Below are 27,036 nucleotides of genomic sequence, written 5' to 3'. Positions count from 1 at the left end.
TAACCCTAAACATACAAAAAGCCAGACCTACAGTGAAATGGGTTAGCTCAAAGAATGCTGTATTCATGTGTTAGAATGCCCCAGTCAAAGTCCAGACCAAAATCCCATTGAGCATTTGTTGCAAGACTTGAAAATTGCTGTTCACAGCTGCTCTCCATCCAATCTGCCTGAGCTTGAGCTAGTTTGAAAAGAATGGGCGAACATTTCAGTGTCTCGATGTGCAAAACTGGTAGAGACCTACCCCAAAACACTTAGCTGAAATTGTAGCGAAAGGTGGCTCTACAAAGTATTTATGCAGGGGGAGATAAATACAAATGCACACCACATTTTTCTAATTTTTATTTGCTTGACATTTTGAAAACTATATATCATTTCCACTGTATAATTATGTTTTGTGTGTTGATCACATAAAATCTCAGTCAGTCTCAATCTTGGAAGGTGACAAAATGTGAAAAGGTTTAAGGGGTATGAATACTTTTTACTTCCACATATATGGACGCCAGGTCCTTGGAGGATAATGTGGATTGCTTCCATTTCTATTTCAAAATATGCTGAATTGCCCCCTTTTTTTTTTGTCAGAGCAGCCGTAGATGTCTTGATTGGTGCCTATCTGCATTTGTCAGCGTTATGGTAATAATACCTCTCACCCACCCTCTCAGTGCTCAGGATGAAGACGCATGTACACGTACCCAGCACAGGCGGCAAATGTTCAGGTGAGGTCTGACGCCACCCCACCCCCACAAGTCGCTCTGAGCTTTTCAGAGACAAATTGCAAGAAAGAGAAAAATCCTAGTCACCTCGTTCAGGTGCAGGAGTGTTGATCTAAGGATTTGTTATCGCTGCTCAGTAGGCTTCTCTTTAAAGGTCAGAGTGCAAGGGTTTACATCATTTACAGCAAGTTCTCCACCATATATTGGCTCAAAATTAGGTTTTATTGAGCACTCCCGAACGTTCCAAATTTTGAGACATCCTGGGTGTAGTTACTCTATCCACTGCAATGGCATCCTGCATTTACTCTGAATGGGGAGCTACGATTTGGAATACGAGCAGGATAATGATTTATATACACAGGAGCTGGCTTAAAGTAGACTTGTGGTCCAACCCTACATGTTTGAGCCGATCTGGAGGTTGGAGCCTGTCTTTGACGCAGGTTAGCGGCAACCTTTTAAAAGCGCCACAATAGCCTTCTGAAGGTTCTCACTACTGGGTCAGTGCGGCAGAGGACGCTGGGCAGCTACATTTTAAGTACAAGCAGGATGAGGATTTATACACACAGGAGCCGGTTAAAAGTAGACTTGTTATCAAACCCTACATGTTTGAACTGATCAGGAGGTTTGAGCCTGTCTTTGATGGCAGCTAGCGACTACTTTTAACAGCTGCACAATAGACGTTGGAAGGTGCTCACTACTATGGGTCAATGTGACAGAGGACACTGGAGAAAGGACGTCACAATATTGTGCAGAGCAGATTGGAAATATAGACTGGTATGTATATATACATATAAATGTATATTTGCGCCAGTAGGCTCTCAGGAGTAAAAAAGCCATAGAGCAGTCAGCCATACATGAAAGATAAACAGCACGCCGATTTGGTTTAAACTGTGACCAGAAATTGGTGTTAATACATTTCTAATGCTCAGCGCATAATAACCACCAATAGTAAAGTTGTAGTACATCCAAAGTCCTTGCCTGCATCATGTACGTCCCACTTTTCCCATTACCATGTCAGCCGTTGTCCGGGTTGAAGACGTGATTGTTGAAGGGAAAATCGTTGTCACCGCAACTGGTTTCAGCCTGGCTTGAACTATGCCTGTGTATCCAATACTTGTTGATGAATGTTTCTGAAAACATGCCAGTTCAAAAGTTGCAGCTTCCCCCAACTCCGGCCCCCCTCTGCCATCTGCTGATTGCCTCTCAAGGACGCAGGTATGTATTGCTTTTTTTTATTGCTTGGAAAGCTGAAGAAAGATCTTGTCACTACCCACATCATTAGGACAACTAGTTGCAAAACTATAAAACATCGTGAAATTGCAAAATACACGGCAATAAAACGAGCAACAACGTGTGTGTGCGTGCGCGTTTAAATCTTTGCACTCTGACCTTGAATAGAATTTTCAGTGCTGGATTGCTCATCCTCATGTAAAGCAGCCTGCTTGGACCCAGTCATGGAAAGTCAGAGAATGAAACCATGTCATTTAGTCTTTCCTACAATTCTTGAAGCTAAAGTGATTCATTAATGTTTTAATGAGGCATAATAAATCCAGGAAATGCAATTTCCTTATTTAAATTAACTTTAGATCAAAATTAGACTGAAAAATCTAAAGACACAATTGCAATGGAACAGACCTGCATACATGCAAGCAGGAAGAAACCAAAAGCAATGTGAGTTGTCCAGCTGCTTTGAACACAATGGTAACATTTGTATACAAGCCTATGAGATTTGAAAGCCTCCATAATCAAATGTGAGCACAAGATTCTTGATCCTGACTGAAAGACTGACATTTACCCTTATCAGGTCACTGGCTGGACGCTCAGGCGCCAGCTGGCAGAGCAGCTCAGAGACAGAGGCGCTGCCACGAAACTGTGATCCCCGACCATGGAGCAGTACTGACAGCTCGGACAGCTGCAACCGCCTCGTCCCTCGGCCTGCCATCACCAAGGCCAGCAGCTTCAGCGGGATCTCCCCCGGTTTGGCACGAGGGGACAGCACTGCCAGCAGTAAGAGCACCGGGAGGCTTTCCCAAACAGGCAAGCATGAAGATGCACAAGGCAGTGTTGTTCAAACAATAAACCAACAAATGACATTAGCCTCTGAAGAAAAGCAAGTCATGTCAGATGAATCAATATTGCTTCACTGATGAGCAAGAGAAAACTAAAACTCACGAAATGGACTGTTTTAGGTTAATGGGAAATAATTATTAGGACAGGAGCATCTTGTACTTAACTGAAAGCTCGGTCACGGTCATAGGATTTCTACCCCTAAATCCGACAGTTGCTTTGCCTTCATCTATTAAGGCACACACAAGTTTGTTTTTTTATTATTTGTGGCAGACCCCACACATTAACATAAAAATTCAGTTATTTCATAGTTTTGGTCGTGTTGTGTGTGGTGTGCACCGATAACCTCGACACAAGACACCACAAACAAAGATTGTTTCTCCGCCGATCTTGAAGTGTCGCTTGATCACGCGATCTCACAAAAACGAAGACGAGCAGGTACTTCCAGGTATGCACCGAGTGTTTCCAAGGGACCATTGTCGTCAAAAAAGACTTACCATATTTTTACGACCACAAGGCGCACTTAAAAGTCTTAAATTTTCTCCGAAATCGACGGCGCGCCTTATGTGTGCACAGAGTTCCAAAATCTGTAAATGTTGTTGTGTGACTTTGATGAGCGCTCCGCTTGACTGACAGGGAGCATGTCCTGCCGACACACTGCTTATATAGAGGAAAGGCGGACGTGACTGAGGACAGCATGCGGACGTTAAAGGGGGAAGGGTGCGTGTGAAGGAGGACGCTAACAGCACGCTTCCAGTGGGTATATAGCGCCGGTATGTGCATTGTGCAAAACAACATCGGTTTGGCTAAGGACCCCCGAAAATGAAGAGACACGTTTACGAAGCACAGTTTAAACTGCAAGCTATCAGTTACGCGGAGGAACATGGAAATCGAGCAGTCGTGAGAGAATTCAACGTCAACGAATCCATGGTTCGCAAGGGAAGGAAGCAGGAAAACGAGCTTCGCCAAGTCAAGAAGACAAAGCTGATTTTCCGCGGAAACAAGACGAGGTGGCCCGAGTTGGAAGACCAACTCGAGCAATGGATTAATGATCAAAGAACAGCCGGGAGAAGCGTCTCTACAGTCACCATTCGACTGAGGTCAATAACGCATGCAGAAGAAATTAAAATCGAACATTTTCAAGGAGGTCCGTCTCGGTGCTTTCGTTTTATGAAACAGCGCCATCTATCCATCCGGGCAAGGACTACCATGGCGCAGCAACTTCCAGCGGATTACAAGGAAAAGCTGGTCATCTTCCGCTCCTCCTGCAGTAAAAAGATTGCTGAAAAATACATCACCAACATGGATGAGGTGCTGCTCACTTTCGACATCCTTCTCTACAGTGAACCACACTGTAAAGAAGAAGGGGACCAGGACGGTAGCGATACGCACAACGGGGCACGAGAAGTCGGCTTTTACTGTTGTGCTTGGTTGCCAAGGCAACGGACAGAAACTGCCACCGATGGTGATTTTTAAGAGGAAGACGCTGCCTGAAGAAAAGTTTCCAGCCGAAGTCATCTTTAAGGCCAATCAAAAGGCTGGATGGACGAGGAGAAAATGAGAGTGGCTGAGTGAGGTGTACGTAAAGAGACGGATGTTTTTTTCTACGCGTCACCGTCCCTGTTGATCTGTGACTCCATACGCGCCCATCTCACAGCCGCTGTGAAAAACCAAGTGCAGCAAATTAACTCTGAGCTTGCCATCATTCCGGGAGGCTTGACGAAAGAACTCCAACCGCTGGACATCGGTGTAAAAAGGGCGCTCAAAGTAAAGTTGTGAGCGGCGTGGGTGCGGCGGATGACAGATGGCGAACACAGCTTTACTAAGACTAGGAGGTAACGCCGGGCGAGTTACGCCGCCATATGTGAATGGATTGTGGATGCCTGGTCGATTCAAGACTAATGTATCTGCTTTGACTGTTGTCCGAGCTTTCGCGAAAGCCGTCATCATTGAACAATGAACAAGAGGGAATGACTAGAGGGACCCCGGCATGTTTGATGGAGAACTTGCCCAGCTGTTCATTTCGGATACATAAAATGAGGACTTTGATGGATTTGTGGATGAGGATTGATCAAAAAATAACGTGACTACATTGTTAAATACTTCAATAAAGTACAACCGAACTCAGTTTTGCTGCCTTTTTAAAAATGCTAGCGTATGTTTTACCATGCCTGCGCCCTATAATACGGTACGCCTTATGTATGTGTTAAATACAGAAATAAACCACATAACTGAGACTGTGCCTTTTAATACGGTGCGCCTTATGGTCGTGAAAATACGGTACTTTAGAAAATACTTCTTGGTGTCTGGGAAACCCACTTTTATACAAAACACAGCATCAGTTTGTTTTTTGTTTTGTTTCATGTTTAGTGTTTTTGCAGGGTGCTTCTTTGATTTGGCTACATTCCGTTCCACGTCACAATTCTCGGCGTCATGACTCTGTAAGGTCAACATGAGTTTTGGTCGTAAAAATTGAACATGGGGAAATCGGGACGAATCCACTCTTAGCACATTTTAGTTCTCCTATCCTTTTTGGTGTATTATTTTAGAGCATTTGTTATTTTTATTTGTTAATTTAAAAAAAGTAAAACTAAAGCTTTTATCTATTTTATTGACAGCTCATCTTTTAATAATAATTTTGAACTGATTTTATTTATTCATTTGTTTTCTCACTGCTAATTGCTGAAATTAAGAACGCTTCATTTCCATTTTCAGTGCTCTTACACACTATGCTATGTATGAAAGGGTGGGTGAGGGGAATTTCTGTGGTATGTGTGTGTCTGTTTTTGTGTGTCATTGAGTTCGATTGCTTACCTTGATTTTATTGGGTAAAGCACTTTGTGCTACATTTTAAATGTATGAAAAGTGCTATAGAAATAAAGTATGATTGATTGTGCAGACCTAAGGACAGTCTTATGGGATAATCTTATAAGACATAAGATTGTCTGGCATTTGATGTGCTTGTTTGGGAAGGGACAAAATCGGCACAAAAACAGGCCAATTCTCTTTGTGTGTACCGGACTTAAGTCTGTGGGCCTCCGTTGTTGTTACAGTTGTCAAAGCAAGAAAGGATATCAAATTCAAGGATTGAAGGGGCTCCCTGAAGTGTTGCAATAGCAGTTGTTGAACAATTTATAAGCACTGGAAGGCTCCAAATTTGTTGATTCATCCTTGATTGAGGTGATGGGAAACCTCCTATTTATTTTACAATTTCCCCCATAATGTATTGTTTTTTTATTTATTACCCCCTCCCCCTTACAAGGTAGACAGTTGTTTATGATGAAGTGTTTTGTTTTGAGGAGTTAAAAGTCAGACATCTCGTCTACACTGCCTCTTTTCTGCCCTCTAACTGTCCCATGCAACAATATGCACGCAATCGCTGCATAAAAATAGGTACTCATAAAAGATGAAGGTGAAATTCTCTAAAGAGAAATTTATGAACCTTTTCCTTCTTTTAAGTCAAGGAAACTATTTCCTGCATCGTAAATAATATCCTTCCCTGCGTTGAAGATGCATAAATGATGTATGTAAAATTTCCACACAGTTGAAAGGACACTTGCACTCCATTTAAAATTTTTAGAAACAGTGAGGCAAATTCCTTTAATTTTTGTTCCGTAGACTGAAAACAGGGTGGCACAGAGGCTGACGAGTTAGCACATATTTCTCACAGTTCTGAGGTTTAAAGTAACATTTTGTCTGGCAGTTCAAAGAAAGTCAACAAAACTGATTTGGAGAGCCTTCAACATCCAGTAAGATAATGACCCAAAACAACAAAGGTGTTTATCAGCAGTAAGAAGTGGAAGGTTCTGGACTGGTCTGATTATTGTGAAGGGCTACCAGTTTCATTACACACTGTAATGAAAAAAAAGGATCAAAATGTTTGGGGGTAAATCATCTCATCATAGTTATGCCAGCTACCTTTTTCTGTGAATGGTTTGGTCATACACTACAATACTGACCTTTTAACTATTTTTTTTTTTTTTTTGGGTGTTCCAATACATTGGCTCACTTAAATGTGTTATTTCAGCACAAAACTTCTATCTTCTGAAATTTGTATCAGATGTACAGATGTAAATATCTACATCTTTTAAAGTCAAAACCCAAATGTTTTCAGTCTACAGTCAATATGGAGGAAATATTCTCACTGTTTCAATACCTTTGGAGGGGAGTGTTGTTTGCCAGTTGGAGGATGAAAAATTCTAATGTAAATCGCAACAACGCAAGCGTCTGTTCCACCACTCAGAAAACCTGCTCTGATGCTGCCCCTTTTCTATTTTGCTCAGCATTTTGGAATTATACAGGGACAAATCAACCACAGATGGTGGCGAATTACCAGTTCCCCCTTCAACACTTCCCTCACGAGCTCATGCAACCACTGCTGTGTTATTAGGTTGTGAATTAGCTCCGCTGCTTGATTATCGCCATCTACCTTTACCACCCCCATCAATAATTTTTATCTCATGCTACTGCTTGAAGGATAAAGAAGACGAAAAACGCATCTTTTACGATTGTGTTTAACGCTTTGTTTGGTCATTCCAGGTTCTGAGTCATGCAGTAGCTTTGGCTCTTCATCCAGTTCACTCTCCCGTCCCAACCGGCCTTTCACCATGTCAGTATCTTTGCGGCCCAAAATCTCCAGTATGCCTTTAATCCACCCAGCTGCAGACACCAAAGGCTCAGCACTCCCTGACATGATGAAGAGTGTCCCGTCACAGCCAACACCTGCCGATGCAACAAATTATTATGTGATGTCACTGGACACCTCGGGGATACCACCTGGCCGCATTCTAGTGAATCCACATACGGGTACCTGTGCTCATTTGTGTACAGTATTTTGTGGTTAAATTGAAGTTTGCACTATTATGATGCTGATAGATTCTTTTTTTACTTTTTGCTTTGGTCAATATTTATCGCTTAAAGAGGAAGGAAATCCACATTTTCTGGGGGCAAGAATGTGTGTGCCCCCACTAGTCTAAACACGGCATACCGTATTTTCACGACCATAAGGCGCACCGCACTAAAAGGCACAGTCTCAGTTACGGGGTCTATTTCTGTATTTAACACATACATAAGGCGCACCATATTATTGAAGAAGAAGAATCACCATTTATTGTCATGAACATGCATGCATGCACACGAAATTTGTTCGCTGCATTTAACCCATCACATTGGGCGCAGGCATGGTAAAACATACGCTAGCATGGATGCTAGCGGATGTTTTTAAAAAGGCAGCAGGAGCAAAAAGTTCGGTTGTACTTTATTTAAGTATTTAACTCTCATACTCATGTCCTCATGTTATTTTTTTATCAATCCTCATCCACAAATCCATCAAAGTCCTCATCTTCTTCCGAAAGTTCTCCAGCAAACATGCCGGGTTCCCTCTCGTCATTGTCGGAGTCAGCCTCGTTGCCGGGGGGCTGTTCAGCAATGATGCTGGCTTTCGCGAAAGCTCGGACAACAGTCAAAGCAGATACCTTAGCCCAGGCATCCATAATCCATTCAGATATGGTGGTGTAACTCGCCCGGCCTTGCCTCCTAATCTTAGTAAAGCTGTGTTTGCCATCGGTCATCCATCGCTCCCACGCCACTCGCAACTTTACTTTGAACGCCCTGTTTACACCGATGTCCAGCGGTGGGAGTTCCTTCGTCAAGCCTCCCAGAATGATTGCAAGCTCAGAGTTCATTTGCTGCACTTGGTTTTTCACAGCGTCTGTGAGATGGGTGCGCATGGAGTCACAGATCAACAGGGACGGTGACACGTGGAAAAAAACCATCCGGTCTCTTTACGTACACCTCACTCAGCCACTCTCTCATTTTCTCCTCGTCCATCCAGCCTATTTGATTGGCCTTAAGTTTCCAGCCAGTCATCATTTTCTTTAGGCAGCATCATCTTCTTATCACCATAGGTGGCAGTTTCTGTCCATTACCATGGCAACCAAGCTCAACAGTAAAATCCGACTTCTCGTGCCCCGTTGTGCGTGTCGCTACCGTGCTGGTCCCCTTCTTCTCTACAGTGTGGTTCACCGGGATGTTGAAAGTGAGCGTCACCTTGTCCATGTTGGTAATGTGGTTGGGCTGGATGTATTTGTCATCAATCTTTTTACTGCAGTAGGAACGGAAGCTTTTCCTTGTAATCTGCCGGAAGTTGCTGCGCCACGGTAGTCCTTGCCCAGATGGATAGATGGCGCCGTTTCATAAAACGAAAGCACCAAGACGGAAATGTTAGACCTTCATTTCTTCTGCAAGCGTTGTTGCCCTCAGTCGAATGGTGACTGTAGAGACACTTCTCCTCGCTGTTCTTTGATCATTAATCCATTGTTCGAGTTGGTCTTCCAACTCGGGCCACCTCGCCTTGTTTCCGTGGAAACTCTGCTTCGTTTTCTTGACTTGGCGAAGCTCGTTTTCCTGCTTCCTCCACTTGCGAACCATGGATTCTTTGACCTTGAATTCTCTTGTGGCTGCTCGATTCCCATGTTCCTCCGCGTAACTGATAGCTCGCAGTTTAAACTGTGCTTCGTAAGCGTGTCTCTTCATAGGTGCCATTTTTGGGGTCCTTAGCCACACCGATGTTTATTGCAAAATGCCTTTAGCGTCCTCCTTCACGCGCACCCTTAGTGTCCGCATGATTTTCTCAGTCACGTCCGCCTTTCCTCTATATAAGCAGCGTGTCGGCAGGAAATGCTCCGAGTTAGTCAAGCGGAGCGCTCATCAAAGTCACAGATTTTGGATCTCTGTGCGCGCACAAGGCGCCCCGTCCATTTTGGAGAAAATGTAAGACTTTTAAGTGCGTCTTATGGTCGTGAAAATACGGTACTTATTAATATTGTGTTCATGGAATAAGAATTAAACATAAAGTCATCAATTTTCACCAATTTCCTGAGGTGACCATGTTTGGCAATTTTGCCCTCTGCTGTGGACTGAATTTAACGTCACAAGTGCCCTCACATTTGCATTGTGAACGTCACGTGGCCAAACCTGGAAATCAGGGTAGCACGCTCCACATTTATGCTGCGGCAACGAGCAGAACTACAGTTTGATTACATGATTGATTGAACCCAAACTTGCTAGAATATTGTTAAAACCATCACATAATCAACCCATAGTTCTGCTAGTTATCACGGCATACACAGGGAGCCCACTATCCTGATATCTGGGTTTGGTCATGTGACGTTCGCAATGCAAGTGTGAGGGCACTTGTGACTTTAATATCAGTTGACAGCAGAGGGCGTTACTGACCAACATGGCTGCCCCCTGGGATTTGTGAAAATTTATGAATTTATCTGTTTAATTCTAATTCCACAAACGCAATTTTAATCAGAATACTGTGTTTAGACTAGTGTGGGCACACACAACAAATTCTTGCCCAAAAATGTTTTTGCGTTTCCTTCCCCTTTAAGGGCAGAACTACAGGTCAGCATGTACTGCACACAGTTGGTCTAAAAAGAGCTAGCTGATACAAACGTTACAAAAGTTTGTCCATCCCTCTCGATTTTTTTGGTAGTATGTGTGTTTACTTTGCTTGATACATTCTCATGTGGCTTGATACATTCTCATGTGGGTTGCTTCACACGTTTTTCTTTACTCTTTTGAATTTATTACGACAGGAAAGCCTTTCATTCATTCTAATAGCAGTGCTGTAGCTTGTAGTCCGGCCAGTGTCACACCCCCTGCCGGCAGGGGCCCACATCAAGGGAAGGTGCCACAGCAGCCGACCTCCGCTGCAAGCCAGCAACAGCACATCAATCCCCTCTACTCACAGGTAAGAGGAAATATTTAAACAGTTTTTTCTTAAGTATCATGGGTGCCGTAATCTTCATTTAAAGATGATTTCCTCGCAAAGGTTGTCAGCTGCTTAGCTCAATTTGGCCTAATGAGCTACATCCATCCATTCATCCATTTTCTTCCCCTTATATGGAGTCTGTGTGTGGGGGTAGCAGCCTTAGCAGAAAAGCCCAGACTTCCCAGATACAGCCACTTCATCCAGCTCTTCCGGGGTATCCCAAAACATTCCCAGGCCATCCAGAAGACAGTCCCCGCAGTGTGTCCTGGGCCTCCTCCCGGTGAAACATGCCCGGAACACCTCAGCAGGGAGGTGTCCAGGAGGCATCTAAACCAAATGCTCGGGGCACCTCACCTGGCTTGTCTCAATGCAGAGGAGCAGCGGCTATACTCTGAGCCCTTCCTGGATGAAAAGCTTCTCACCCTAACTTTAAGGGAGAGGCCAAGCACCCTGTGGAGGAAACTCATTTTGACCGCTTGTATTTGTTATCTTAGTGACCATAAGTGAGGGTGGGAATGTAGATTGACCGGTAAATCGTGAGCTTGCCTTTAGGCTCAGCCCCTTTTTCACCACAACAGACCGATGCAGAGTTTGCATCACACCGCACCAATCCACCTATCAATCTCCTGCTCCATTCTTCCCTCACTCGTGAACAAGACCCCAAGATAGTTTAACTCCTCCACCTGGGGCAGGAGCTTATCCCAACCTGGTAAGGGAACTCCACCACTTTTCTGGCTGAGGACCATGGCCTTAGATGGCCATCCCAAGTGCTTCACACTCTGCCATGAACTCCTCCAGCAGAAGTTGGAAATTGAGGCTTGATGTGAACAATAGAACCACATCATCTTCAAAAAGTAGGGACCCAATACTGAGGTCACCAAACCCTGACATCATTATGACCTTGGTTTGCACCTAGTCATTCTGTCCTGAACCAGAAGCAGATTCCAACCCTTACCGGAAACAAATCCGCCTTACTTTGATGCTGGTCTTACAGTGACTGAACCGCCCGTGATGGGGGGTTCACTACCCCATGCTCCCAGTGCACCCCCCACAAGACTCCCTGAGGGACATGATTGACAGCCTTCTCCAACTCCACTGCAGACATGTAAACTGGTTGGCTGAACTCTCATGCAACCTCCAGAAATCTGCTGTTGGAAAGAGCTGGTCCACTGCTCCATGGCTCCTTCTGAATCTAAGGTTTCGACTTCCTGATGGACCCTCCTCTCCAGAAGCCCCGAATAGAAGTTATTGGAGGCTGAGGAGCGTGGTTCCCCTGTATTGTGCAAATACTGCAGATGCTACTCAGGCACATGAGTGCCCAGTATTGGTCAACAACAGATATGCAAATAGTGCAGCGTGGTTTCAGATCCTGAGAGACTGTAATTCTCAGGAACTTGGTCTCGACGGTTGACACAGGGCAGTTGGACAGCGTGAGGGGCAGCTGTGGCAAAGGATGTCTCCTGAAGTCCTCGATCATCTCTACAGTCTTGAGCGTGTTCAGCTCCAGCCGCTCCACTTCCTGTCGATACGCAGACTCGTCACCGTTTTTGTTGAGGCCGATGACTGTGGTATCGTCTGCAAACTTCAGGAGTTTGACAACCGTGTGCATTGAGGTGCAGTCGTTCGTTTAGAGAGAGAAGAGCAGCGGAGAGAGGCCATAACCTTGGTGTGCCCCGGTGCTGGTGGTGCGTGTAGATGAGGTGGTGTCCCCCAGCCTCACATGCTTGTTCCTGCCCGTCAGTAAGCTGTAAATCCACTGACAGATGGCAGGTGAGACACTAAGCTGGAGGAAAGGAGTTCGGTAATGATGATGTTGAACGCAGAGCTGAAGTCCACGAACATGATCCTCGCCTATGTCCCCGTGCCGTCGAGGTGTTCTAGGATGAAATGCAGTCTCATGTTGACTACATCATCCGCAGACCTGTTTTCTCTGGAGGAAAACTGCAGGGGGTCCAGCAGGGGACCTGTGACGCTCTTGAGGTGTTCCAGCACAAGGTGTTCAAAGGACTTCATGACCACAGATGCCAGGGTGACAGGCCTGTAGTCATTCAGACCCAAGATTGCAGGTTTCTTGGGGACTGGGTTAATGGTGGAGCGTTTGAAACAGGACGGTACTTCGCAGAGTTCCAGAGATCTATTGAAGATCTGTGTGAAAACTGGAGCAAGCTGGCCCGTGCAGACTTTGAGTCATGATGGGGACACAAGATCTGGGCCTGCCGCTGTTAATCTTTTGTTGTTTGAAGATGCATCTCACATCCTGTTTGTGGATGGTGAACGCAAAAGTCATAGGTGTGATGGTGGTTGGTGGTGCGGCTGGGTGGGTGTGGGGTGTGAAAGTGTCCTTTTCAAATCTGCAGTAGAAGGTGTTCCAAGTCGTCGGCTAGTCTTTTATTGTTCTCAGTTTGGGGGTTGGTCGCTTGTAATTGGTTAGCAGCTGTTTCTAGCGCGATTATACAAGGCCCTATCCCCACTTCGATATGCATCCTCTTTAGCCTGGCGAAGTTGCTTACGTTTGGCAGTGAACCATGGTTTGTTATTGAACGTGCGAAATTACTTTGTTGGTACACACACCTCTTAACAGGATGTGACTGTATCCGTATATTCATCCAGGCTGCCAGCTGAATTTTCAAAGACACTCAAGTCTGTGCAGTCTGGACGGCTTTGAAGTTCTATCTTTGCTTCGTTTTCACCGTAGGCTTTGCGCATTTTTCTTGCCTGTATGTTGGTATTAAGTGAATTAAGCAGTGATCAGACGAGCCCAGCGCTGCAAATAAAGGTCACCCACCTCTCCCACAGGAAGATTGTACAAAAGGGCAGAAGTGGGGGCGCAGAAAGCATTTATAGTAGGGACCACAGAAGAAGAAATAACAGGAGGAGGAGCATATTTATTTATGTATTGTCTGTCTGTTCGTATTTTATTTGTGTTTCATTGCTACTTTTTGTCCTGGACCAGGACACTCGGAGGCTTTCCTGGTTAAACACTTCCAAATAAAGTAAAATAAAAATAAAATTGAGGCATTGAACATGGCCCACTCAGACTCAATTTCCTCTGCCTCCCCGGGACATGGCTGCCGGAGGTGTGAGTTCAAACTCCTTTTTTAGAAGAAGAAGAATCGCCTTTTATTGTCATGAACATGCACGCATGTACACGAAATTTGTTCTCTGCATTTAACCCATCACAGTGAACACATACACATGTTAGTGGAACACACTAGAGCAGGGGACAGCTGAAGCGCCCGGGGAGCATTTCGGGGTATCAGTGTCTTGCTCAAGGACACCACAGCCGTGAGTCCGGGGGATGTTGGCGGATGGTCCAGTCGGGATCTTGAAACTCTGTCCCCCACGGTGGCAGGCGATGATCTTAACCATTGGGCCATGGCTGCCAGAGTGTGCAGAGGACTCTGCAAGACATTCCTCGCATGCCCTCACAATATGTTTGGGCCTGTCAGGTTGAACCAGCTTCCTCTTCTACCATCTAAGCAAGTGCACCAACGGGTAGTGATCAGTAGACAGCTCCGCCCCCCTCTTCACCTGAGTCATAGTCCATCATCAAACTGCCATCTAGAATGTCCTTGGGCCAAGTGTACATATTGACACCCTTATGTTAGAATGTGGTGTTTGTTATGAACAATGTGTGACAAAAACAGAAGTCCAATAACAAAGCACCACTCGGGTTCTGGTCACGGGGGCCGTTTTCACTGTCATTGAACACACCCAGCAGAACAAGGTTAGCTCTCCAGTACCCCCTCCAATGACCCCAAAAAGGGTGGGTACAATGAGCTCATGGTTGGTGTGTGGCGACAGACAACAGTCAGGGGACCCATCCCCCCACCTGAAGGTGAAGGGAGGCTACCCTTTCATCCACCAGAGTAAATCCCTATGTATTGGCATCGAGCTTGGGGGGCAATAAGTATGTCCATACCTCCTCTCTCACTAGTGGGAACTCCAGAGGGCAATAGAGTTCAACCCCTCAGGACGACTGGTTCCGGAACCAAAGCTGTGCATCAAGGCAAGCCTAACTATATCTAGTTGGAACCTCTTGACCTCATACACCGGCTCAGGCTCAGCAGTGACCTTCCACGTCCCTAGATAGAGCTAGCCTCTTCAGCCGGGGATTGCCGAGGTCCCTACTGCCCAGCTTGCAACCCATTTTGTCTTTTTGGGTTGTGCCCGCCCCTTAGTGGTCCAGGCCAGTCCACCAGGCGCTCGCCATCGAGCCCCACCTCGAGGCCTGGCTCCAGAAGGGGGGGAACCTTCGTGACCCGCGTCCAGGCGAGGGAAACCAAGGACCAATAATTTTATCCGTAGGAGATAATTTGATGAAAGTTCAGTGAGGCTTGAATTAGGCATTTCCTATAATTCCTTCATTCTTGGTATAGTGACAAAATTTAGGATACCTGTGAACTGCTTCACTTTATTTAAAAAAAATGCATCAGATTTCTCTTCTAAATCTGCCACTATAGTCATAGTAAATTGGACGTAACATTTTACAGTTGAGAGCCGACAAACTTCCCTTCACCTAGTCTCAACCTCTTTCTTCTTCCCTTGTCTCCTCAGCCAACGTGTCATCCATTCCAGCCGTCCTCTGAGCCTCTTCACAACTCAGTCTCTTACCATCTTCCGCCTCAGTTCCTGCCAGTCTGTGCTAACCAACAGTACACTGTGGTACATAAATTTTACGATACCTTTTTCTCTCTCTGATGTTTAAAAATTAATTTTGTGTTTAGTGTATTATAAATAAGTTTTTGTTCTATTTAAACTTTTTCTATACAACCTTTTATTTACTATGTCACCTTGAATACTTTTGAAAACCTATGTAGGTGGAAAGTAAATCCAGAAGGAAATGATGTCCTCATTTTTGACCTGGTTTTGGTTAACTCTGTGGCCTCCGCAACTAATTATGCCTGTAGAAAGCTCCATTAATATTTAATTCATCACCAGATGTTAGTGCTGAATAATCCATGACTAAAAACACTACTTTTACAATAACATGTCAGAAGTTGTCATGTGGTACTGATATGGATAAGTAATGCTCACTTTTGGCTCCACTTGTCTCTGTAGACACGGGGTCATATTTAAACGCTGCATCTAAAACTGCTTATAACCTTCTTGATTTAGTGCTTAGCTTGTAAATTAAAGTCTTAATTGGTAAAGCTGTGTTGATCGACAATGGTTAAAATTAAAATTTGCTTTTACCCTAGTTCTCTCCGCCATTGACCTTGAGTCGGTGTTTATGCTGCATTTAATGACCTCTTGTCAATAACACCACCTCATTATTAGTGTGGATGTAGGCATCAGTTGATTTTACATCTCTTTTCCAGCCCGAAACCATCAACACCCAATTTAGTCACATGACTCTGGCGCAGCAGTCGCCCAGCAACAGCGGAGCTCCGGCCGCAGATGCCCGCCATTATGCAGCAGTGTACCACAATCCTACCCCGGTGGTGTTTCATGGAGCACCCTCGCAGCAAGTTTCTAACTACATGGTTGCAGGACCCTCAGGGGGACACCCAGGGATGCTCCAAGGCCAGCCGGTTTCACTTCCAACTCCAGGACCTCACCATGCCTATCCCAGCAGCATGACTGGTCATGCTGCTTTTCCTGGGTCCACTCTGAACCAGCAACACACCAGCGTGCTGCAGCAACACACCTACATTCATCAGCCGGTCCAGCAGGTAGCTCAGCAAGTGTACATCAGTCAATTAAATAGGATTCCACTCGTTCCTTTCATTTGATGTTTGAATTTGTGTTTGTGCTTCTTCCAGATAGCCGCATGCTACTGTTCATCAACCCACCATCCTCAGTGCTCCAGCCACCAGCAGCAGCAGCAATGCCGTCCGCCTGTAAACCATTTGCAGCATAACGGCTCTCACAGCCAAATCCTGCCCCAGCAGCAAGGTAAGATTCTCACACTTAACGTGTGGATTAAAAAACTGTTGGTTGCCCTTGACATTCTTGTTGAACTTGCTGTGATATAACTTAGCGAGACCTCCTTTATACCATGCTTTGAACTAGAGGTACAACAATTAATCGATTAATCGACAACTAATTATAATATTGATCTATTTTGTTTACTGATTAATCATTTTGAGACTTTGTTTAACTTAAAAATTTCCTAATCCTTGGAATTTGAGTCTCAACTGTAAATATTCTCCCATTTCTGAAGTCCTTCATGAAAGCACACTGATTATCTTTGTTTTTCATCAAAATAAGAAATTTGAAAACATGATCAACATTTTTGATGATTTTCTGATGGATGTAACAGACTAAACCAGTAATTCAATCCTAATTAAATTGTTTGTGCATTTTCTGCATAGTCAATTTGAAATGTCCTGATTTTGAATAAAGGCATGAAAATTATAATCGACAGATTAATCGATCTCCTGCCTCCTGGGGACATGTTAGCATGCGTTGCGTTAGCCACTTGGACGTAATCTCAGAGTCCGCAGCTCACAAGGCTCTGTGAGCAAAGTCAGCGTTATATGCAGTAGATTTCGTTGGGCTGTTAGGCAAACTCGGCATTCATTGCACACGAGAGTCAATGTTACCAGCAGGACATCGATGGCATGGGATGGAAGCCCATCTTAGAGCGCTCCAACCCGGCCGGGTACAGGCTACACTCGTCGTCGGACCACTCCGGAAATCGGGGATTTTGAGAAGAATACAAATCCACCCGAATGCACAAGGAAAAACACTTACTATACAAGTGGAATTAAATTGTCCTCTCTTCGAGTGTAGTGGCTGTGTACACAATGAAAAATGGTACTGGCTGGCCACTGACTGGGTGCACAAGTATTGTTTACAATGGGAAAAATCAAATGCAGTCAAATACACGAATACTGCACACTAAAAGCTTATACAATATTATGTATGAGTAAAGTAAATTACGTCTAAATAATATAGTCATGAAAAAATATTAGACCAATTCTTGTTCATTTTTAATGCCCGCTGCAACTAAAAGTATATTTGTATATATGATGTCTGCGACATTCTACGCGCAATAAACATTTTTTTTGCCGTGCGCTCGTCAAGTGACGCAAAGGGGCCGCGCGGGCCAATGCGTCAGTCACGTGATGCAATGCGGGCGTTGTCGGCTGCGCGAGCGCGGGAGTATAAATAGGCCTTTAGTCCTCAACACATATAGGTTGGAATAAAAATCCTTGCAATATCTTAGCATTTGTTTCAAATAAACTTTTTGCACCCTGTCTCAGCCTTAGCTATGAGATCCAAGAGGAATATTGATGAGAGGCGGGATGCGGGGCCGGGACGCTGTCTGAGAGGCCTCTATGAATCTCACAGTGAACCGGTCTCTTTTTCAGCCCCTCAGTCTTCGCCTGCAGGCCATGGCTCTGATGGTGCCGTATAAGTGGACAATGGGAACGCAAAATCAATCTTAAACTCAGTTTAGTGGATGGATTTAATCCCTCTGCTGCAAACTGGCATCCCTCAAAAACAGTGAGGGGACAGCCACCCTTTATGTGTCTGAGGAATCACAATCGTCTGCTGAAATGGAATAAATCTGGCGCAATTATAATTGCGGTCATTTCATGCTCGGTTTGTATGGGAAAATGGGAGACATGGGTGGATAAAAATAGCCACCCCCTTGCTCCTCATGGGGTGCTTTCATTGTACTTTTCTCCCGGGAGGCATACTGCAGACACCTTCACAAAAGGATGTCCTCTATTGTCGCTCGCAGCACCTCACGTGTGTCACTGGAGACTACATTTTCAAATGTCTTGCCTTGTCACCTTGACATTGTCCCCCTCTGGCCGGGAGCCAACGCCACCATTTCATGCCATTCGGGGATATAGATTGCCTGGGTGTTTTTGGCATTAATAAGAAATTGATGCTTTTTTTCTCTCAACCTTTATTTGGTCACTCATGTTGCTGTTTTAGGCCACTGCAGGCTAAATCAGATATATTGACTTTCTCATTTAGCCCAAGCGCTTCATCCTTGCTTTGCTGTAACAGCTCAACTCACTGCACTGCTCAGGTCTCCGTCTGTTTTTCCGCGACTGATGCACTGCGTGTTTGTTGTTTGTTATTGTTTATCCTGAAAAGACCCTATTAAAAGCAGCTTGATCTTGCTGGTCAAGCGTTTCAATCCATCCTCGCCTCTTCTTGTAGTGTGGCCAAAGTCCTTTCCCTTTTTTTGTTTGTCAGTGCACCAGCCTGTGATGTCAAGCCCAGCGCCCTACCAGACTATAGTGGGCATGCAGCCAACACCCAACTTTGCTCTCACCGGTTTCCAGCAAAGCAATATTGGCAGCCAGATGCAAGGCATGATGGTCCAGTACTCCCCAATGCAGTCTTACCAGGTATGCAAATACACCAGTCAGCCACAACATGTGACCACTTGCACAATGAGATCCAATACAAGGGCTGCATCAAAATTTCTGCCTTTACAAAAATATTCATGCTCAGTTCATTGTTATTGTTGGTGAGTTTTTAATCTAATATTTGGACTCATTGCCAGTATAACTTTGTGGCCAGTCAGTGTAACTCAGTATAAATCATTTTATCCAAACAACTCTCTAAATCGAAGCTACTGGCTTTAAATCCACAGAAAGTGAGGAACCTAGAAGAGACAAGTGGTGATTTTTAGAAAATACAACAGACATTTTTGTTCTAAACATTAAAAATGCACACACAGCAAATGTTGATCAAGTCTTTGCTCTTGTATTAACTTATTTCATTGGTCCATCGCAGGTGTCTGTACCACAGCATACAGGGCCGATGTTGGTGTCGTCGTGCCCACCAGGACAAGGCGCGGTGGCAGTCGCTGGCGTACAGCCCTGCTACAGCCTTCTCCCTGCTCCGAACCAGCACACTACCATGAGGTACGATCAAAATGCTGATAACGCACCTACACACATTTTCTTGTTAAGGCAACAGCCCTAATGTATAATATGTAAATCCAGGGGAGAAGGAAATGAGGATGCTTACAATTAGCAAAAGTTGTATTTTTTAAATTTAAATGGTATGTTACCATTTTGATTTATTGGAATTTCCCCAAATCATGCATATCATGCATTTGTTTTTTATATTAAGGGGAGGTATGTTGTTTTTTGTTTTTTTAATTTTTTAACACAAATGCCATTTCCACTTGTAATGACTAGGCTAACTTGAATTTGCTAATCTCAAATGCAATTTACCTCATGCCAATTTGCATTTATCAAACTAGTACTATTACTAGATACTATTATTTATTTATTTGTATTTCAGTATTTTACCAATTAGTATTTTTATTTCGTTATAGTATTTTAAACAGCCAAATTTGTATGTGCAATTATTGACTGAATTCTGTATTGAGTGTTTCAGTCATCCTTTGTTTAGATTTGTTACAGTGATTACATCATTTACTTGCTGCTCTGTGTGCCTTAATTGCCCCACTGGGACAAATAGTTGTTTTTAATTGAGTTGAATTGAATTTAAAAACAAAATGTAAGTTCAGTTCAGTCCAAAAAATTAATTTACACATCATGGAATACATATTATTGTTCGTCTTTTGATGGTCAAAATCCACCTTGGTCAAATTGTGCTGTGATTCATGTTGATTATTTCAAAACAAGCAGTTTTTTCTCTGCTGTGTCCCAAAATAATATTTGCAGGTAACACTGCCCCTCGCTCGTGAACGGGCTTCTTATTTGTAGATGTAACTTGCCTAACGAGTGTATGCCCAAAGCACCTTATGAGCACAGGTCTTCAAGATGCCATTACCGCAATACTTTAAGTGCTGCGTCTTTGTGTTGTTGATGATTGTCGACTGAGAGATCCCTTCCAATTTCATTTTGGCCATTTACCCCCTTGGCTGCGCTCTCATGCAGTCGTGGGATGCGCCAGGCTCTCATTATAACAGATTGATAGAACTAGTTCGCATAAAGCAAACCATGTAATTAGTTTTTGCCTCCACGGACCCAATCAATCTGGAAATTGCCGATTGTAGCACCTCTGGGACCATTACACGTGGCTGTACAGTATCCGTGGCAAAACCAAAGACAGCGAGGGCCTGAGGGAAGGAAGCACGCACATTCTAGGAGAGGTTATGTTGTCATAGTTTCAGGTGTGAAATTAGGCCGTTTTTAGCAGGACAGCCTGTGCTGAAATGATTTATGCGGTAGCATCGGAACCGCTTTTCGGCTACTCCCACAAGGGCCGCCTGTCCACCTGCAGTCTGTGTTTCGCCAGCTGTACACTAGTCCCCACAGGCAGGCTGCTTACAGAGCCGAGCGCCTGCTTTGCAGAGAGATTTACGTTCACTTTCAAATTTAATACACCAGCTGTAGTGTTGAGCTTGCACAAGTCCTCCTTATGGGTACCAAGTTGCCTCAACACATTTACTACTTTTCGTCTGAACTGTCTAGCTCTGAGATTGACTCGTTGTTAGAAATTTTAATTTAATTGAATTGATGAAGGCATATTTTAGGTATATCACACTTCATCACAAAGCCAACATGCCCTCAACATGTTCGATACAAAGTTGAGGGCATGTTGACTTCAAATGCTGATGATTTGATGTTTACTGTGGAAACACCTTCCTTCACAGTTCCACTGTGAGCTTTCTGCCTTCCCCAATGATGGAGCAGCTCCAGTTCCCTCAGAACTCATCCTCCTGTGTTGCTCAGCAGAATCCAGGTCAGTGGTACACAGGTACAGCTTCCATCTAAAACCAGTCATTAGTGGTAATATGCCAAACGCCATTAAAGTCACTTCTGGGTATGAGCTGATGGAATGTGTTTTGAGCTCTGTGGCCCATTTGAAGTGTGAATATCGTGAATTACCGTACTTTTAGTGGCATTCATGTATCATAATGGAAGAAAAGTTATCAATATAAATACATTCTATGTACTGTGTATATGCCCCGCTCCCCCTCCTTGAGCCGTCACCTTGGCGTGGTGGAGGGGTTTGTGTGTCCCAATGATCCTAGGAGTTAAGTTGTCTGGGGCTTTATGGCCCTGGCAGCGTCACCCATGGCAAACAGGTCCTAGGTGAGGGACCAGACAAAGCACGGCTCAAAGACCCCTTATGATGACGACAAAAAATGGACTCAGGTTTCCCTTGCCGGGAGTCACCGGGGCCCCCCTCTGGAGCCAGGCCTGGAGGTGGGTCTCAAAGGCGAGCGCCTGGTGGCCGGGTCTGCACAGCCTGAAAGGGTAACGTGGGTCCCCCTTCCCATGGGCTCACCACCTGTGGGAGGGGCCATAGGGGTCGGGTGAAATGCGAGCTGGGCGGTGGCCGAAGGCGGGGACCTTGGCGATCCGATCCCCGGCTACAGAAGCTGGCTCTAGGGACGTGGAATGTCACCTCTCTGGCAGGGTAGGAGCCCGAGCTGGTGTGTGAGGTTGAGAAGTTTCGACTAGATATAGTCGGAGGCACAACTTGAGCTCTGGTACCAGTCCTCTCGTGAGGGGTTGGACTCTCTTCCACTCTGGAGTTGCCCACGGTGAGAGGTGCCGAGCAGGTGTGGGTATACTTATTGCTCCCCGGCTCGGCGCCTGTACTTTGGGGTTCACCCCGGTGGACGAGAGGGTAGCCTCTCTCCGCCTTCGGGTGGGGGGACGGGTCCTGACTGTTGTTTGGCCCTATGCACCAAACAGCAGTTCAGAGTACCCACCCTTTTTGGAGTCCTTGGAGGGGATCCAGCCCCAAGTGGAGGAGTTCTGCTGGGGGACTTCAATGTTCACGTGGGCAATGACAGTGAGACCTGGAAGGGCGTCATTGGGAGTAACGGTCCCCCCGATCAGAACCGGAGCGGTGTTCTGTCATTGGACTTCTGTGCTCATCACGGATTGTCCATAACGAACACCATGTTCAAGCATAAGGGTGTCCACACGTGCACTTGGCACCAGGACACCTTGGGTCGCAGTTCGATGATCGACTTTGTGGTCGTCTCATCGGAGTTGCGGCCGCATGTCTTGGACACTCGGGTAAAGAGAGGGGCTGAGCTGTCAACTGATCACCACCAGGTGGTGAGTTGGCTTCGATGGTGGGGGAAGATGCCGGTCCGACGTGGCAGGCCCAGACGTATTGTGAGGGTCTGCTGGGAACGTCTGGCGGAATCCCCCGTCAGAAGGCGTTTCAACTCCCACCTCCGACAGAACTTTGCTCATGTTCCGGGGGAGGCAGGGGACATCGAGTCCGAGTGGACCATGTTCCGCGCCTCCATTGCTGAGGCGGCCAACCGGAGCTGTTGGCCGTAAGGTGGTCGGTGCCTGTCGTGGCGGCAATCTCTGAACCCGTTGGTGGACACCAACGGTGAGGGATGCCGTCAAGCTGAAGAGGGAGTCCTATCGGGCCTTTTTGGCCTGTGGCACTCTTGAGGCAGCTGATGGGTACCGGCTGGCCAAGCGGAATGCAGCTTTGGTGGTCGCTGAAGCAAAAACTCGGGCATGGGAGGAGTTCGGCGAGGCCATGGAGAAAGACTTCCGGACGGCTTTGAGGAAATTCTGGTACACCATCCGGCCTCTCAGGAGGGGGAAGCAGTGCACCATCAACACTATGTATATTGTGGATGGGGCGCTGCTGACCTCGACTCGGGACGTTGTGAGCCGGTGGGGAGAATACTTGGAAGACCTCCTCAATTCCACCGACACGCCTTCCCATGAGGGAGCAGAGTCTGCGTTCTCTGAGGCGGGCTCTCCTATCTCTGTGGTTGAGGTCACCGAGGTGATTTAAAAAGCTCCACGGTGGCAAGGCCCCGGGGGTTGGTGAGATTCGCCTGGAGTTCCTCATGGCTCTGGATGTTGTAGGGCTGTCCTGGTTAACACGCCTCTGCAACATTGCGTAGACGTAGTGGACAGTGCCTCTGGATTGGCAGACTGAGTTGGTGGTCCCCCTTTTTAAGAAGGGGGACCGGAGGGTGTGTTCCAACTACAGGGGGATCACACTCCTCAGCCTCCCTGGTAAGGTCTATTCAGGGGTGCTGGAGAGGAGGGTCCGTCGGGAACTTGTATCTCAGATTCAGGAGGAGCAGTGTAGTTTTCGTCCTGGCCGTGGAACAGTGCACCAGCTCTACACCCTTGGCAGGGTCCTTGAGGGTGCATGGGAATTCGCCCAACCAGTCTACATGTGTTTTGTGGACTTGGAGAAGGTGTTCGACCGTGTCCCTTGGCGGGTCCTGTGGGGGGGTGCTTCGGGAGTATGGTGTACCGAACCCCCCGATATGGGCTGTTCAGTCCCTATACGACCGGAGTCAGAGTTTGGTCCGCATATCCGGCAGTAAGTCGGACTCGTTTCCGGTGAGGGTTGGACTCCGCCAAGGCTGCCCTTTGTCACCGATTCTGTTCATAACTTTTATGGACAGAATTTCTAGGCGTAGCCGAGACGTAGAGGGTGTCCGGTTTGGTGGCCTCAGTATTGTATCTCTGCTTTTTGGAGATGATGTGGTTCTGTTGCCTTAATCAAGCCGTGACCTCCAACTCTCACTGGAGCAGTTCGCAGCTAAGTGTGAAGCAGCTGGGATGAGAATCAGCACCTCCAAATCTGAGACCATGGTCCTCAGTCGGAAAAGGGTGGCGTGCCCTCTCCAGGTCGGGAATGAGATCCTGCCCCAAGTGGAGGAGTTCAAGTATCTTGGGGTCTTCTTCACGAGTGAGGGAAGAATGGAACGGGAGATCGACAGGCATATCGGTGCAGCGTCTGCTGTGATGCGGACTTTGTATCGATCCGTTGTGGAAAAGAAGGACCTAAGCCGAAAGGCGAAGCTCTCGATTTACCGGTCGATCCACGTTCCTACCCTCACCTATGGTCACGAGCTGTGGGTCGTGACCGAAAGAACAAGATCCCGGATATAAGTGGCCGAAATGAGTTTCCTCCGCAGGGTGTCCGGGCTCTCCCTTAGAGAGAGGGTGAGAAGCTCGGTCATCCGGGAGGATCTCAGAGTAGAGCCGGTGCTCCTCTACATGGAGAGGAGCCAGATGAGGTGGCTGGGGCATCTGATTCGGACGCCTCCCTGGTGAGGTGTTCCGGGCACGTCCCACCGGGAGGAGACCCCGGGGACGACCCAGGGCACGCTGGAGAGACTACATCCTTCGGCTAGCCTGGGAACGCCTCGGGATCCCCCCGGAAGAGCTGGATGAAGTGGCTGGGGAGAGGGAAGTCTGGGTGTCCCTGCTAAAGCTACTGCCCCCGCGACCCGACCTCGGATAAGCGGTAGAAAATGGATGGATAGCTGCCTCTCCGGAGACTCCCCCTCACTGTGATCTTTTTTCTCCCACGTGTAAATAACAGCCATATTTTTTTTTCATAGCCATGACCTAGACGTCTTTAATGAAATCATCTTAGCTAGGTTTGTATAATGTATGCGTGCCAGTCACGATTCAATTGAGACGCCACATCCATGAAAAATGAGGAAGCACTGTTGATAATTGACCGCTGCAGTTTGGGTAAATGGCAATGATGATGTAAGAAAGAAGGAATGAAAGTAAATCGAACTCTGATGTTACATTGATAAAACCTCCATAAACTCAACAGCTAATTTATTGTTCACGTCCTGTGCATTATGTTTGTAATGCTTCATAAATAAGATCATCCATATAATGTGTTCATTATAGCTGCGCATATTGTAGGTCAGACAAGTTGGTTTAATATAAAGGTGTTTACATGTGGCCCACAGATGCTCAGGTGCATCGGTCTCCTTTCGAAAACACTTCATATTCGTGTGTGAATGTTGAAGGGCGCAAAGGAGGGAGCCATCATTTCAGTCCACAAGTAATGTGGTCAGTTGAAGGTCACATGGCAGCCATACCTCAAGCATCTGCGGTAAACACTTTTAATTGGGATGGGAATAATCTGTATATTAAGTCTGTAATCTCTGCTGTCCTTTTTATTAGTTGATTAATTTAAAAATATCAACACTGGTGTTTCAGGATTTTCACCTGTTATTAACAGAAATTTTAAAGTATTGAATGGAAATATGTAGTGCTTTTGATGTCAGAGCAGCAGAAGGAGCCCCCAACCCCTTGTTTTAATTGTTCCCGCCCCCCTCCTCCAGTCCCATCAGTCACGTTCATGCAGCACAAACCAATTAGGTAATTGGATCTTCCGGATCATCACAGATGATTTAGAAGGAAGAGAACGACTCAATTATAGCCCCTATGGATGTGCCTTTATAATCGAGGCACTTAAAATCTAATTGCCGAGCAGCTAATAGTGCTGTTTTCACGGATGGGGTATGTAGATGAACCAAACTGCTGGAAAAGAGCTTTTAAGCAAACACACATTTACACAAACAAATACACTCAGACTGAATGCATTAATGAGGTTGTCTGATGGGCTGTGTTAATAAGAAAATCACAAAAGGCAAATATGCTGAAAATCTACTTACCAACCACACAGAATGAAATCGTATCATGACTGCTTGAGCTGATTTTCATTTTTTTTTTTCAAGCGCAAAGTTGTACCAACCGCCTATTTTTCCTTTTCCTTTTAATCGTGTGCAGGGTTGTTGGCCCCGGCCCCCAGCAGCGGAATAGTGATGCTGCAAATGGCAGCTCCCCCCTGCCAGCAGCCCCTGGCGTCCTCCCCTTGCCAACAGAAACTATCCAGCCACAAACACCTGGGCCCCGAGCACCAGCGCACCCGCCGACTCAACGATCACCCGCCCCCTCCTGACAACATGCAGGTACAAACACTGCGTGAGTGCATCAGTAGCACAAAAAAAGCACAATCTTGTTAATTTAAAAGAAAAAAAACTGGATTTCGTCCTGATAAGACACAAAATTAATTATGCCTCAATGACCCAGACTTTACCTTGTGTTTAACTATGCACGATAATGTAAGTGTTGAAAAATGTGTGTTAAGAAATTTTAAAAACGTACTTACGAGTGCCCCAACCTAAGTTTTTCGACTTGGTAGATATTTATATATTATATTATATTAATATTTATTAGGGCTGTCAATCAATCATAATTTTTTTAATTACACAGATTGTATACATTTATATACAACACATACTTAAATCACCAAGTAAATGCTAACAACAAATTAAAATCCATTTCCCGGGAGTCATAGCTCCTGAAATAACAAATATTCACACACAAATGCTGTTGGAACACATTTAAGGTGGAAGGATTCACAAAATCCACAGCTCGGTTTGTATCTCGGTCTTTTTGGTCACGGTTTTCGGTTCAGTTCGGTACACATTGACTCTTAGGAAAATCAATTGTCTTGTGTTAAAAGTGAAAGTTCGCAGCATTATTAATTATAGTTGTTTTTGTATTATAATTATTAAATGTTTTATTCAGAAATATATTTTGTGCTGTTCCATCTGTGCCATCAGCGTTTAGTGACAAGCAGAACAATTAAATGCTCTTCCATTGGATGGCAAAAGATACAATAAAGCTGTGTATCCACCTGCTGGAATTCATAAAACAGATGTATTCATGGCTCCTTGCAAATATATCTCTTTGTGTTCAACTAAACAAGCCTCGAGTTCACACAGAGTTTGACATTTTTGACTCCTTGAGACAAGATCATCGT

At 45.5% G+C, this 27,036-nt stretch overlaps 1 protein-coding gene across 22 annotated transcripts in view; it reads left to right on the top strand.

Moving 5' to 3' along the window:
- LOC133488813 (R3H domain-containing protein 1-like) overlaps positions 1-27,036 on the top strand; it is a 59,498-nt gene that overhangs the window by 19,997 nt on the left and 12,465 nt on the right. For 20 of the 22 annotated variants that reach the window (XR_009791764.1, XR_009791763.1, XR_009791766.1 and 17 more), the window contains 11 exons: positions 660-713; positions 2,515-2,747; positions 7,317-7,583; positions 10,382-10,536; positions 15,115-15,222; positions 15,879-16,232; positions 16,323-16,455; positions 18,721-18,875; positions 19,267-19,397; positions 21,104-21,207; positions 25,998-26,179. Coding sequence is in view for 19 of the 22 variants with exons in the window: in XM_061797228.1 (XP_061653212.1) it covers positions 660-713; positions 2,515-2,747; positions 7,317-7,583; positions 10,382-10,536; positions 15,115-15,222; positions 15,879-16,232; positions 16,323-16,455; positions 18,721-18,875; positions 19,267-19,397; positions 21,104-21,207; positions 25,998-26,179 (1,876 nt within the window). In the remaining 3 variants the exon portion in view is untranslated. The remainder of the gene's footprint in view (positions 1-659; positions 714-2,514; positions 2,748-7,316; positions 7,584-10,381; positions 10,537-15,114; positions 15,223-15,878; positions 16,233-16,322; positions 16,456-18,720; positions 18,876-19,266; positions 19,398-21,103; positions 21,208-25,997; positions 26,180-27,036) is intronic. The other 2 variants (XM_061797283.1, XM_061797309.1) reach the window with 2 other exon arrangements.

Source organism: Phyllopteryx taeniolatus, chromosome 1 (genome assembly GCF_024500385.1).
Source record: "Phyllopteryx taeniolatus isolate TA_2022b chromosome 1, UOR_Ptae_1.2, whole genome shotgun sequence".
NCBI lineage: Eukaryota > Metazoa > Chordata > Actinopteri > Syngnathiformes > Syngnathidae > Phyllopteryx > Phyllopteryx taeniolatus.
This window is presented reverse-complemented; position numbering and strand designations above follow the sequence as displayed.